This window comes from Coffea arabica, chromosome 10e (genome assembly GCF_036785885.1).
Source record: "Coffea arabica cultivar ET-39 chromosome 10e, Coffea Arabica ET-39 HiFi, whole genome shotgun sequence".
Lineage (NCBI taxonomy): Eukaryota > Viridiplantae > Streptophyta > Magnoliopsida > Gentianales > Rubiaceae > Coffea > Coffea arabica.
The window spans coordinates 19,389,000-19,401,903 of NC_092328.1; the positions used below are offsets into that span (position 1 = coordinate 19,389,000).

At 36.8% G+C, this 12,904-nt stretch overlaps 1 protein-coding gene across 1 annotated transcript; it reads left to right on the top strand.

The window, feature by feature from the left end:
• The first annotated feature begins 2,352 nt into the window (after nt 1-2,352).
• Nucleotides 2,353-3,760, top strand: LOC140015156 (uncharacterized). Its single transcript, XM_072067055.1, has 2 exons — nt 2,353-2,400; nt 2,942-3,760. The coding sequence occupies exons 1-2, from the start codon at nt 2,353-2,355 to the stop codon at nt 3,758-3,760; spliced, it is 867 nt and encodes a 288-aa protein (XP_071923156.1).
• Nucleotides 3,761-12,904: the final 9,144 nt, after the last annotated feature.

Below are 12,904 nucleotides of genomic sequence, written 5' to 3' on the forward strand. Positions count from 1 at the left end.
GGTTGTGAAGTTGTTTGGAAAGCTAAGGAGGCTAGTTGCTCTATCTCTTGTATTTCTAAGGTGAGTTGTGAAGAACCACCCTCCTCCCTTAATTGATGCTTAAATCATGATTAGTGGTGGTATGAGATGCAATATTATGGATTATTTCTTGATTTTGGGTTGAAGTGATGAAGTTTTATTATTTTTGGGGATTTTTCTGTTTTAATATGAACATGATTGTGTGGCTATATATGATGATTGGAAATGATGTTTAAGGACTCTATGAGGTGGGAAAAGTGGTTAATTGCAACCAATTTCTGTTTTGGAAGAAATTTTGGAAAGTTAGGGTTTATGATTGTGCATTCTGCCCAAATTTATAGCTCATAGATAGAGGCCGAATTGGCCTTGTCTTAAAACATGAAAGTTGTAGGGAATGATATTTTAGAGGTGCCTGGAAAATTTCAGGTCAATCGGAGCAGCGTAGCTTGTGAAAGACGGAATTACCCTTGCTGTCCTGGTTTTACCCGAATGTAAGAATTGCGCCTGTAATTGGTTGTTTTGGCTGGAATTGCTTCCGAATTGGTTGTTGAGGTCTTCTGATGAAATGTAACCCTGTTTCTTAGCTTTCAGCTCGTTTTGGAATTTCTGGATTTGGACTTAGGTAGCCTGATTTATGATGTTTCCGCTAGAATGCATTCTGTGAATCTGTTTTTGTGATTCCGGTGTAGTATCTTGCATTTTTTACCTGGGTACACTCGAAACTGGGTTGAGTGACCTTCTGTAATATTGTAGCCCTATCTCTTAGCTTCGAAACGGTGTATCTTGTACCTTCATCCGATAATTGTAGTGCCTTTGGTGCCATTATCGTAAAATGACGTCAAAAACTATTTTTCTGGTTTTGAGCTTAACTTTCATTTCCGGACTTTTCCCTAGCTTGACTTGTACTAGTACTACTTGGAGCTTGCTGAATGGCTATTGGATGAACTTGTTGTTGTGTGTGTACCTTTGGGACTGGCTGAGGAAATAATGAAGCCATGATGGCTGGAAAAGTTAGCAAATTTAGTGGAAGTGTTGTCCGAACTTTGAAGGGATTTGTTTGCATTGAGTTTGTGATCTAAGACTTGGATTTAAGCAAGGCAATGTTATATGATGGATGATTTCTGAGCCATGGAGGTGAGTGACCTCAAACTATTTCTAAAGTTATTTATGAACCGTTTCCTGTATTATTTACTTTTGAACTGTTTCCAAAGTTACTTTTGAACCGTTTTCTTACATTATTTACCTTTAAACTGTTTCCAAAGTTACTTTTGAACTGTTTTCTTGCATATCATGCGTGCTTGCATATGAGTGTTCCTTGTTTGCTGTATTCTTTGACTTATTGGCTTGTTATTATTGATTGATAATGTGTTAAGTGCTTTCAATGATTGTTAAAATGAGTTTTCCAGGCGAGTGTGTACTTTATCGCACTCGACCTAAATAAATATGAAATTTTCAATGATTAATGATTAAATGCTACTTGCGCATGAATGTAAGCCTTTTGGGCTGAACTGGCCATTGCCCCTTGTTACCGGTTGTCTCGAGCCAGAAGCGGACTCGGTCGGGCGATTAGGGACCTGGGTGAACGTTTGGTATACTCGAGTATTACCTTGAAGTCTGGTGGAGCCCGACCAATGGCTGGGAAGGGGGTGAATGAAATGCATGATCAAATGTGCGGGGATTTCATGTAAAGAAAAAAAAACAAATGCTTTTTCAAAAGATTGAAGGAAGGAGGAATGACAGGAGAACGAACGTATCCTTTTCATGAATGTTAATATCGCTTTCCATTGTAAATGTTTCTTGAATTATTGATACTCCATATTTAATGTCTTGTAAATGTTGTAATTGTTTCTGGACTTATCATTTGATTTATGACATCATTGATTTATGACATCATTGAAATGAACTATTGTGAAACCGATTTGATTACTGATTTTTCTGGTTACTCGCTGAGCTTCTAGCTCACCCCAAAAATATTTTATTCCCCTCCACAGGGCTCGTGGCGAAGGAAGGCTTGTTGTGATTTTATTGTTGTGGAATTTCTCTTGTATAAGAATTGGGATCATGGATCAGAGTGGCGCAGTGGAAGCGTGGACGTTTCGCTTTTGATATGTAATTCATGGAGAATTTGATGTAATATTTGAGGTTTATTCTTGTAATTCATTTGAGGATTGTAGTGAACGACTGAGTCCCGGCGAGAGCTGGGCAGGCGGCCCGCCGAACCTTCTGGTTCGCCTTAGGGTGAGGTGGGGCTGTCACAGTACCTCTGTCGAAAGGAAGAAAAAGAAATATTTTGTTCAATGGAGTGGTAACCAATATCACTGCTGCAATTCATAGATGGAGTTCAAGATTTTTATCATCAGGAGGGAAGTTAATACTTATAAGGCATGTGTTATCCTCCATTCCAATTTATTTGTTGCAGGTGATGGCTCCTCCCAAGGGGGTGTTAGTGACTTTAGGTCGGTTATTCAATGGCTTTATTTGGGACCTTACCTCCACAACCCGTAGAATACATTGGAGAGGATGGAAGGATCTGTGTTTTCTAGTGGAAGAAGGGGGCTTAGGGTTTAAGTCTTTGTTTACTATTTGTGAGGCTTTTAGTATGAAGTTGTGGTGGTAGTTTAGGGAAAATAATTCACTTTGGGCGTCCTTCATGCAATGTAGATATGTTAAAGGAGGTCATCCATTTGATACTGCGATATGTAGTAGCGATTCTATAGGGCGTAGAATGTGTGGTGTTAGGGGGATTGCTGAACGCCAAATTTATTGGCGAGTTGGACGGGGTGAGATTGATTTTTGGAGGGATTGATTTTTGGAGGGATCGATAAGTGGGGGGCAACGAACCATTATTAGATGGTTGTTTATAGTCTGATCCTCCGGTATTTAAAGTTAGTGATTTCTTCAATGGTTCCTTGTGGAATTTCAGCTTCTAAGGCAATGGGTGCCATTGAAGTTTTGCACGGACATTGTGGAATTGGTGATTCAACCACAGGAGAAGGATGTGATGATTTGGAATGCAGCTCTAGATGGTTGTTTTACAACCAAATCAGCCTATAATCTGATTAGGAAACAGAGAAACTCATCAATGGTATTGAGGACTATTTGGAGTGATTGGATTCCTCTCAAACTGGTAGTTCTAGGCTGGAAGTTAATCGATGGCTTCTTGCCTTTGGACAGTGTAGTGCAGCGACATGGAATTAGTTTGGCGTCAATGCTATTTTGGTGTGGAGATGGCGCGCATATATTCGTAGAAGGATCAATTGCAAAGCAGGTCTGGAGCTACTTCGCGGCAAGACTTGGAATTCCTTTTCTATGCCATTCTTTCTTTAGATCATTGTTGATGCAATGGATTTTGTCAGCTCCAAAAGGCTCGGGGGATCACTTGAGGTGTGGCTTGCCTATGATCATTGCTTGGTTCATTTGGCATGCGTGGAATGAAGCTAAGTTTGATGGTATTCCGTTGAAATCTGACACAATTATTTTTTCAGTTAACAAGTTTTTGCATGCGTTGGGGGTGGCTTGTGAATTTCCAAAGGGTAGATTGGTAGGAGATGTAGATTTCTTCCTCGCTGCATTTTTTAGAATTAAGCCCTCTATTACACGGGAAATTATTTCAGTAGCTTGGAAACCTCCACCACCAGGTTGCTTTAAGCTAAGCACGGATACAAGTTTGGTTAAAGGGAAAGCCAGTGCGGGTGGACTAGTTAGAGATCACTTGGGAAGGATGGTGTTTGCTTTTTTATAAGGAGTTGGGAGATATGCATGTTGTACATGCAGAGGCGCAGGCTTTGTCTTATGGCTTGCAATTATGTGTAGCAAAGATTTGTGTGACGACCCCACCTCCCCCTAGGGCGTACCCAAGGGTTTGGCGGACCGCCTGCCCAACTCTCGTCAGAACTCACTCACTAACGTTCTTGAAATAGCCTTTCAAGCCTCGAAATTAATATAAAAGTTCTATTTCCAACCAACAATGCAAACTTAATTTACAATCCAAAAGTAAAAAATATGATTACATTTCTAAAGATTCCAAATACATCTCATCTACAAAAGTACAAGTACAAGAGATTATATACACTAGTTCACGCCAACTCGCTCCGGGCTCTACCCCTGTAAGGAAAACAAACTAACGGAATGAACTAAAAACTCAGTGAGGTTCCGAAACAAGCAATCAGGTAGATAAACATGGAAGTATTACATTTAACAATTTGCACATTTTGCACAGTAATAAATAGCCGTTCACGAAATAAACATCTAATCATTCAATCATTGAAAGGATACGTGCTTATTTGGAGCCATTCATTCAAGTCATTCATTCGCCAACCATTTTCCTTATCCCTCCGACATTAGAAAACATTTGCAAGTGAAAACCCCTTCAGTTTTTGTGAGAACCTCGAAAATATGCCTACAGATATATATACGTATAAAAATAAAGGTGTACTTACGTATTGCCTTTGCATCTTGGACTTGTAAGAAATCCTACTCCTAACCTTATTCGTTCTTAAACAAGCAAGGGAAAAGTATATATATATATCAATACCATTTTGTAGTTCATTTGCATTTCTTTTAACTCTTTAATAAATTTTATGTGCAAAATAAAAGAATTGCGCTAAACTATTAAATTTCTAGTTTTGTTTCATTAAATTCATATTTCGAAGGTAAATTATTTCATTGATTTAACCAATAATATCTTCGAATTCCGATAGCTAATCTTAAGCGTTAATAATATTAAGTGTTAGCGGAAATCCTTTACAATTACATTCAGAACATTTAAAATCTCGATAATTGAACCTTCGCAAGAATAAAATATTAGTAGGCTAACAAATTTCATTTGAAGTAAAAATGTTGGAATTAGCTTATGAATGAGAACCCTGAAAAATATATATATATAAACCAGTGCATATTTCATTTGCATTTCTTTTATTCCTTAATAATTTCCAGCATTACTGTCACTTGTTTCCAAATAAGTACTTAAAAACACTTTTCATGTGTGAACTAATATAATTTTTCTAAGTTATGAAATTTCTTGGTTTTGCTTAAATATATTAATACATTTGGAATTAGAATGATTCTATCGCCTTAACATAAAACGTTAGAACACTTAGTCTCCATTACGCTAAATCAACGTTACTTGAGCCGATTAATCTTACTACCTTAAAATAAACTATTTAAAGTCCAATAATTAATTCTAATTAGTGAATAACGTTAAAACTATAAAGCCGACAAATTTTAGATAAGAATAATACAAGTATACTAATTACGCGTGGGACGTAAATATTTCGATAATTGAAGCCCTGTAAGATTAGTACATCATTAGGAATTTAAGTCTCCATTACGCTAAATCAACGTTACTTGAGCCGATTAATCTTACTACCTTAAAATAAACTATTTAAAGTCCAATAATTAATTCTAATTAGTGAATAACGTTAAAACTATAAAGCCGACAAATTTTAGATAAGAATAATACAAGTATACTAATTACGCGTGGGACGTAAATATTTCGATAATTGAAGCCCTGTAAGATTAGTACATCATTAGGAATTTAATTTACGTTCGGAATAATTTTTGGAGTTAAATTGGAATTGGGGTCTTAAGTGGTCATTAGTAGGACAATGTGAAATGTCCAAATTACCCCCTATAATGTCACAAAACTACCATGCAAACCCCAAAACATCTCCGGTCATCATGATAACCAACTGCACCCTTCGGCCAATACACTTCTTTCACCACCTTCACACTCCACCCTCTTGCACACTCAACCCCTTAACCGCGCCTATTTCTTCACCTCAACCTCGCACAACCAGTTCCATTTCCTCACACCGTGAGCATTGATCAAGAGTGAGAGAGGGAGAGCTTCACCTCGTGAGTATCGACTGAAGGAGAGAGCGAGAGAGCGAACTGAAAAATAATTTCTGGTTCTGTCCACGAGCATCGAAGAGGGAAGAGAGGAGGAGAAACCGTTAGCAAACTCCCTTCTGCATTCTCCAAGACCAGCCAGTTGCCATCCAGCTTCCACCACCACCAGTTGCAACCGCTACAACCCAAACCAGAACCAACAAACCTGTGCGTGAAGACAAGAGCCGAGAGAGAACAGAAAATTTTTTCAGACTTCCTGTACGCAAGTGAGCTGACGCTGAGGTGATTCCTGAGCTTAATTTAAACTGATTAGAGATTGATTAAGCTTTGCATTTGACGTATGAGCTAAGATAAGCTAGAAAATTTTAATGAATTTAAAATTCTGCCACATTCAAGCCACCGAGGATGATCGAACAAATTCTGGAAATCTTGGGTGAATGATGTTGATAATTGAACTCGATTTCTAAACTGGAAATGTTAATCAGTGGTTAAGCTTCTGCATGTTGAACTTGAGCATCTAACTCCACGTATAATCCAAGGAAAATCCGAAAATTAGGATCAAAGCTGCTGGAAATTTTGATTGTGTGATCTGCCGAGAGTTGATTTGGTAATGTAATTTTAATTTTGATTAATTGAAGTAATCTGAGCTTTTATATGCGATTACTTAACTCAAGACATGATGTTTAAGACCATGCATGTCAATCTATGTATCCGGATGATGAATTTGAAGCATGAATGAGAAATCTGTCTTGGGAAGAATATGACCTGTCCGAGAGTTAATTAAGAATGTTGGATTAACCCTGCTTTCTTGTGATAATCCAGAACTGTTATTATGTTTAGCTAATTAAAGCTTGGATGATTAATATGGTTAGAGTCTTGCATGTTAACTCTGTGCAGCCGGATGATGAATCAAGAAACATAAGAAAGTCCATTTTTATGAATTGTTGCAGCCGAGAGCTTGTCCTGTACTTTACAGCTTCATTTGATTCAATTCTGTTGTTTTGAGTTTGTAACCATGATTAACTAGTTAAAAACATGATGATTGAGGCTTGCATGAGGCTAGGTAGCTCGGCTAACCAAGGAAATAAAATGAAAACAGAAAATTTATGCATGCAACTTCATCCATGACTAGCTGGACAAATTTCTGGATTTTTGGGATGGAGGTAGTTGTTATTCAAAGTTGATTTTGAACCAGAAATGTAATTAGCTAGCTAAATGTGTGCATGACAAACTTGAGTATCTAAAACCATGTTTTAGCCGAGGAAAAGTTGGATTTATAAACATCTAATTGCTGGAATATAAGTACTGGAATTAAGCGTTATTTGCCTTGGTATATGCTGGTATGAATGTCATACTTAAATGTACGGATGGTTTGAATAAAAGTCTTATGGTTTTAAAGGAGAAAAAGGAGTTTTTCACAAGTGAAAAATGAGATTTCAGATTTTCGGATTTTACTGACCAGTCTCAGTAAAATGCTTATATCTTGGTGTAGGAAAATCCGATTAAGGTGCCGTCAGTGGCATTTGAAACTAGATTCATGGGCCTTTGTTCTGTAGAAATTTCATATTTTTCCTCCATATGTACTGCTGTCCGTGACTCCTCAAAGTAGACTGTCCTGCTTGAATGTCCTGTTTCTTTATGAAACTGAATTTTTGACTTGGATCGAACATTTAGCTTATTTGTGGTTTGAATTCTTGATTGAATTGTGGTTGGAAGTGATTGATGTTGTCAAGGGCTAATGATTGATGAAGCCCTTGGCCATTTGAATGGTTTTATAAATATTAAAGAGTGATGAACTTTGATTGCTGGAATTTCTTGAAGGCCTTACCTTCATTTTTGTTTTAGTTAAGATGTGATATGAGCTTGCCAAAACCAAGTGCTAATGATTGACAAAGCCTTGGTTATTCGTTTTATTCTTGATCAGAATTGAATCTGTTGAAACCTAGGGCTAATGATTGACGAAGCCCTAGTGAGATTTCTATTTGAAATGTGAGTTGGTTATATTGACAAATCTGAAATATTATGTGCTTGTAAATCGAAATCGTAAGGAATCCGTTTTGGTCTTGTGCACTTGAGGAAGTCTTAAGCAAGCTATTTAAATATATCTTCACTCTAGTATGGTTCGATAAAACTTAGCACTGTATGTTAAAGTTAGAAATTTCGTATAGGGATTTTCTAAACCTTGCCAACTCGATATCTCTCCTTTAAGCGTAAACTAGCCTTATTACTTTTAGAAAATGATTTCACTAGTTTTAAAACCCTAAGTCTTGATCTATTTTCTTTTCTTTCCTTAAAAATTGTCCCTGGCTAATTCTCTAGAGGAAAATTTCCAAAATACAAGATTTTAGTGGCTTTAACTAAAAATAGCTGAAAACTTCCTCGGCAAGAAAACTTATTCTAAATAAAATAGTACTAGCCGCACTCGTATAGAGAAAAATATTTTTAAGGAAAGCCATATAAAACATTTCCTACTTTTACTAAATTTCAATCCTAAGTGGATGGTCGAATTGTTTCAAGAAAATAATACTAGTTACCCTTTTCTAAGGAAAAATATCTCAAGGAAAACTATAAGAAACATTTCTACTACTTTTGTCAAGCTTCAACCTAAGTAGATTCTTGAATTTACTATGGGAAAGTAAACTAGTAATATATTAGATAAACCTCGATGTGTATAAGCTTGAAAACTGAATAGAAACTTATAATTTCAAAATTTGGTATTCTAGGATATTGCGAGGACACGGAATTCGATTCCCAACTTGATATCTGAACTTCACTCTTGGTGAGTGTCCCTGCCTGTTCTTTTCCTACCTGAATTAAGTGCTTTCTAGACTCGATAAGTGATAATTTGCAAAACTAGTTTTTAATCCATCGAAGTGAGCGGTGTGTACTTTATCACACTAGCCGTTCGAGTGGTGACTTGCGTGAATCATTTTTCTCCTGAATCCTTGAATCTAAATGTAGTTGCGTCGTTGGATGAATCCCTCGACTTCTGAATCCAACTACCATGAATCTAAATGTAGTTGCGTCGTTGGGTGAATCCCTCGACTTCTGAATCCAACTACCATGAATCTAAACGTAGTTACGTCGTTGGGTGAATCCCTCGACGCATGAATCTAACTACAATAATGTCGTTGGGTGAATCCCTCGACCAATCATCTATGGGTATATCTCGAGTATACTGCGTCCTTAGTCGGTGAGCGGGCCCGGGACAGGGGTATGAATGGTGATGGGTTAGGATTAAAATGAGTGGATCTACATGGACTATAAGTAGTGAGAGTTGACGGAGGATCAACTACGATGAATGGTGATCAAGCGAGGAAAATGGCTCCTGAGAGCCCCTGTATCCTACCTTGTGCTGTTATACGCTTTCCTAACTGTTCAATTTGGTTAAGTTATTACTCGCTGTTTGATTTACGTGACTGCATGTTTTGGGGCACCACTGAGCTTTAGCTCACCCCACGTTTATTTGTTTTCCTTGACAGGTTCTGGAAATTGAAAGCTTTGAAACTTATCCATGTTTCGTTTTGGGATGTATTTGTATACTATGACTATTTGTGTGGGCTGTAGTGTGTTAAATTTGGATAATGTACTTTTTATTTTGGATTGCCACTTGAAGCTAGAAAATGTGTAAAACTTAATTTGGATGCTTGGCTTGATCATTGTATTTTGTTGTATGAATTTTTTTTTTTTTTTGGGACGGTACGATTCTATTCCGCAATTCGCAACACGTGAAATGTTTAGGAGCCGTCGTTTGGCTATTTTAAATCACTGCTATCTCTGAAGTTAATGTGGTTTTAGTGACGGTCTTCTTCGGAGGAATTGTTTTGTAATAGATTAGGTTATTCTTCGAAAGGTTTTGGATTAGAATGCTTGCGTGAGTCCTGGCGAGAGCTGGGCAGACGGCCCGCCAACCCTTTGGTTCGCCTTAGGGGGAAGTGGGGTCGCCACAGTTTTCATGTCATTCACTCATTGATTTCTTTGCATTGAATTCACTGGCCAGTTCTCCACTAGACTTCATGGTAATACTCGAGTATACCAAAACATTGTCCCAGGGTCACCAGCCGCCCGATAGAGTCCGTTACTGACTCGAGTCGACTAGCAACGAAGGGAAAGGGCCCAATTCAGCCAAAGGCTTACATCCATGCACAAGTAACATTCAATCATTGAAAATTCACTTTCACTTGGGTCGAGTGTGATAAAGTACGCACTCGCCCATTGAAAATCCTTTTAACAATCATTGGAAAGCATTTAACATTCAAACAAACATTTCACATATTCATTTAAACTACAAACATGCAAAGAACACTCACCAACAATTAGTGTTTAGCAATATCAAGTCTAGGCCTAGTTTCTTGGCCGGATTCTAAATCTGCGATCAAATGTTGAATAACAAAATACAATCAAGTAGGGTTTCCAAATCCAACCCTCACTTGTGAATATCACAAGGAGATCATGTGAATAGAATGTATATATATAGATTTCATGAGCTTAGTAACTCTAGGTAAAATACATGCACACTTGCTTTTGTTTTGGAAAGAAAACGATCGGAACTTTTAAGATTAAAACGTGACATACATGGCTAAAAATCATATTTAAAATGGTCATCACTTTTAGCATGCAAGATGTATGAATTTTAGCAAAATTTCAAATTAGGTGTCACTACCAAAGTGAACTCAAGCATCCCTAAGCAAACTAAGTCCAAATCGACCTAAAATCGCAGCTTCAACATCAATTTCACTCGCTTGAACCACAGGACAAAAAAAAATGAACAACACCTCCCCTATTTTTTTCCCTAATTTCCAGCCATTTTCAAGGCTACAATTTCATCACCAACCAGCCCAAAATCAAGTTTACAAGTTATAGGAAACATAGAGTTCTTATCTTAGGTCACCAAACTCACTAACTTAAGCATATACATAGCATATAACCATCATATACTCAAGCTGAAAAAATTAAACCCTAGGCTGAAATTTAGAATGAAAGGTAGAAATTCCTGCACCCAAGTTAAAAAATCACATTTCAAAGCTTACTATGTTATATCAAAGTTAGAAAGTCCCATGTGAAAGCTTGCAAAACTCATATACATAATAAATCCATGATCCAAGTATGAAATGGAGTGCAAGTAATCGAGAAAGTTAGGTTTAAAAACCAAAAAATGTTTCCAAGTCCCTTCCAAGTTTTTTGTCATTTAATAAGAAAAATTCCAGTTTTTGTAACGCTCTTTGAAAAGTCATAACTTGAGTTTCGCAAGTCCAAAAATCATAAATATTATACCGTTAGAAAATAGTCGAAATTCTACAACTCTCTAGAAGACACCTTCATAAATTTCAGCCCATAAGTTAGTCAAATCTGAGCCTCAATTCACTACTCAACTAAGTGCAAAAACAGGACAGTCTTGGATTTTCAACCCACTTTGAAATTTTTCTGGTATATATAGAAAGTGAAACAAACTGTGAATTTTACACAGTTATAAGTGCTATGAGTCTAGTTTCAAATGCAATAAATGGAACTCAATTCGGATTTTTCTACACCAAGATATAACAGATTTCCCAAAACTGCTCAAAGTCTCCTGCGGGAAAAATTTTCAGCAACACTTAACTTTAACCGTCCCACTTAAACTCATGATTTTTGGTTCAAATCTAACTCACAATCAAAGGTTAATGTATAACAAGGTTTGTGGAGCAAGATTCCCCCAAAAGTTTTGAAAAAATAAGGCTAATAGTACTCAAAAGTTTCGACCAGCAAGAAGCTTTCAAAACAGAAATTTTCCTCAAGTCATCTACCTAAATCACATGTATAAGCTGGAAAAATCATTATGGCAGGTTTACAATTCCATATCAAAGCTGAAATTAATGTACGTGTAGACACCAAAATTTCAATTCTATTTAATTTTATATTAATTTTGATTTAATTTTATTTTATTTTATCAAAATTCGCAAAATGATAGTTAGCTATTTTTATTGAATTAGGGTATATTTTCTTTTTAAATAATTTCAGAAAAAAGAAAAGTCTCACAAAAATTTGTTTTTAATCTTTTCAAGTTCAATTTCTTCCAAATAAAATGAAAATTTGCAAGGCGATTTCAATTAGGAATTAACATTTTGTTTGCCCTAAATTTGTTTTGAAAAACAATAAATAAAAAGGAAAAAACAAAAATATGTGGAATGCATGCAAGATGGTTAGGTGGAATGCATGCAAATGAGCCATGTGGTTTTGGCTTTTTGCACACCACAACATTTAGGGGCTAGATGGCAAGGACACTTGTTGGATAGGGGAAAATTTGGAAGGAAATTGGGAGAAACTTGGTGAAAAAGCTGGAAAAGAGCTTCGGGGGGTTGGAGAGAAAAAAGGGAGGTGTTGACCTTGGTCCCTAGTTTTTTATGTTTACAAAACAATGGATAACATTAATATCTCTTCAAGAAATATTTTCAGTTATAAAGCAAATCAGATTCAAAGATCAAGTGCAATTGAAAGGGACAAAGGCTGCTGAAAGCTGTCGGACGCTTGGATCGGACGTCCGATAATCATTGCGCAACTTCGGACGCATGAAGAACTCCACCACCAGACGTCCAAAGGAAATAAGACATTTCCCCTGGCTCACTGACCTCGATCGGACGCAAGTATCAGATGTCCAATAGGATCGTTCAAACTCGACGAAACCTGTCGAACGCTCACAAAGTCAATACCGGGCATCCTATAGAATTGAAGAAGATTTTGCAAACTCACTACCTGCTGTCGGACGCATGCTTGGGTAGTACCGGACGTCCGATACTCCAACGGCTAGTTTGTGAGGAACCGTAAATTTTCTTTATTTCATAATATTTTATTTTATTTTCTCGCATGCATTTTCTTCATTATACCCTATTATATTGATTTTCCAGAGATTTTTATAAGTGAGTATAGGTTTTAAATCATTTTCATAGTATAAGTTAGTTCATGATAAGTTTGAAGTGCGTTGTAGACATGGGACCCGCTAGTGCGCTAAGTGCGATAATTTTTTTTTGCGATTAATTGGAATTTTGTATTAAGTGATATT

Coding starts and splice junctions, on each gene's coding strand:
- LOC140015156 (XM_072067055.1), top strand. CDS start 2,353: ATGGAGTTCAAGATTTTTATCATCAGGAGGGAAGTTAATACTTATAAG. Junction 2,401..2,941: donor GGGAAGTTAATACTTATAAG/GCATGTGTTATC, acceptor GTGGAATTTCAG/CTTCTAAGGCAATGGGTGCC.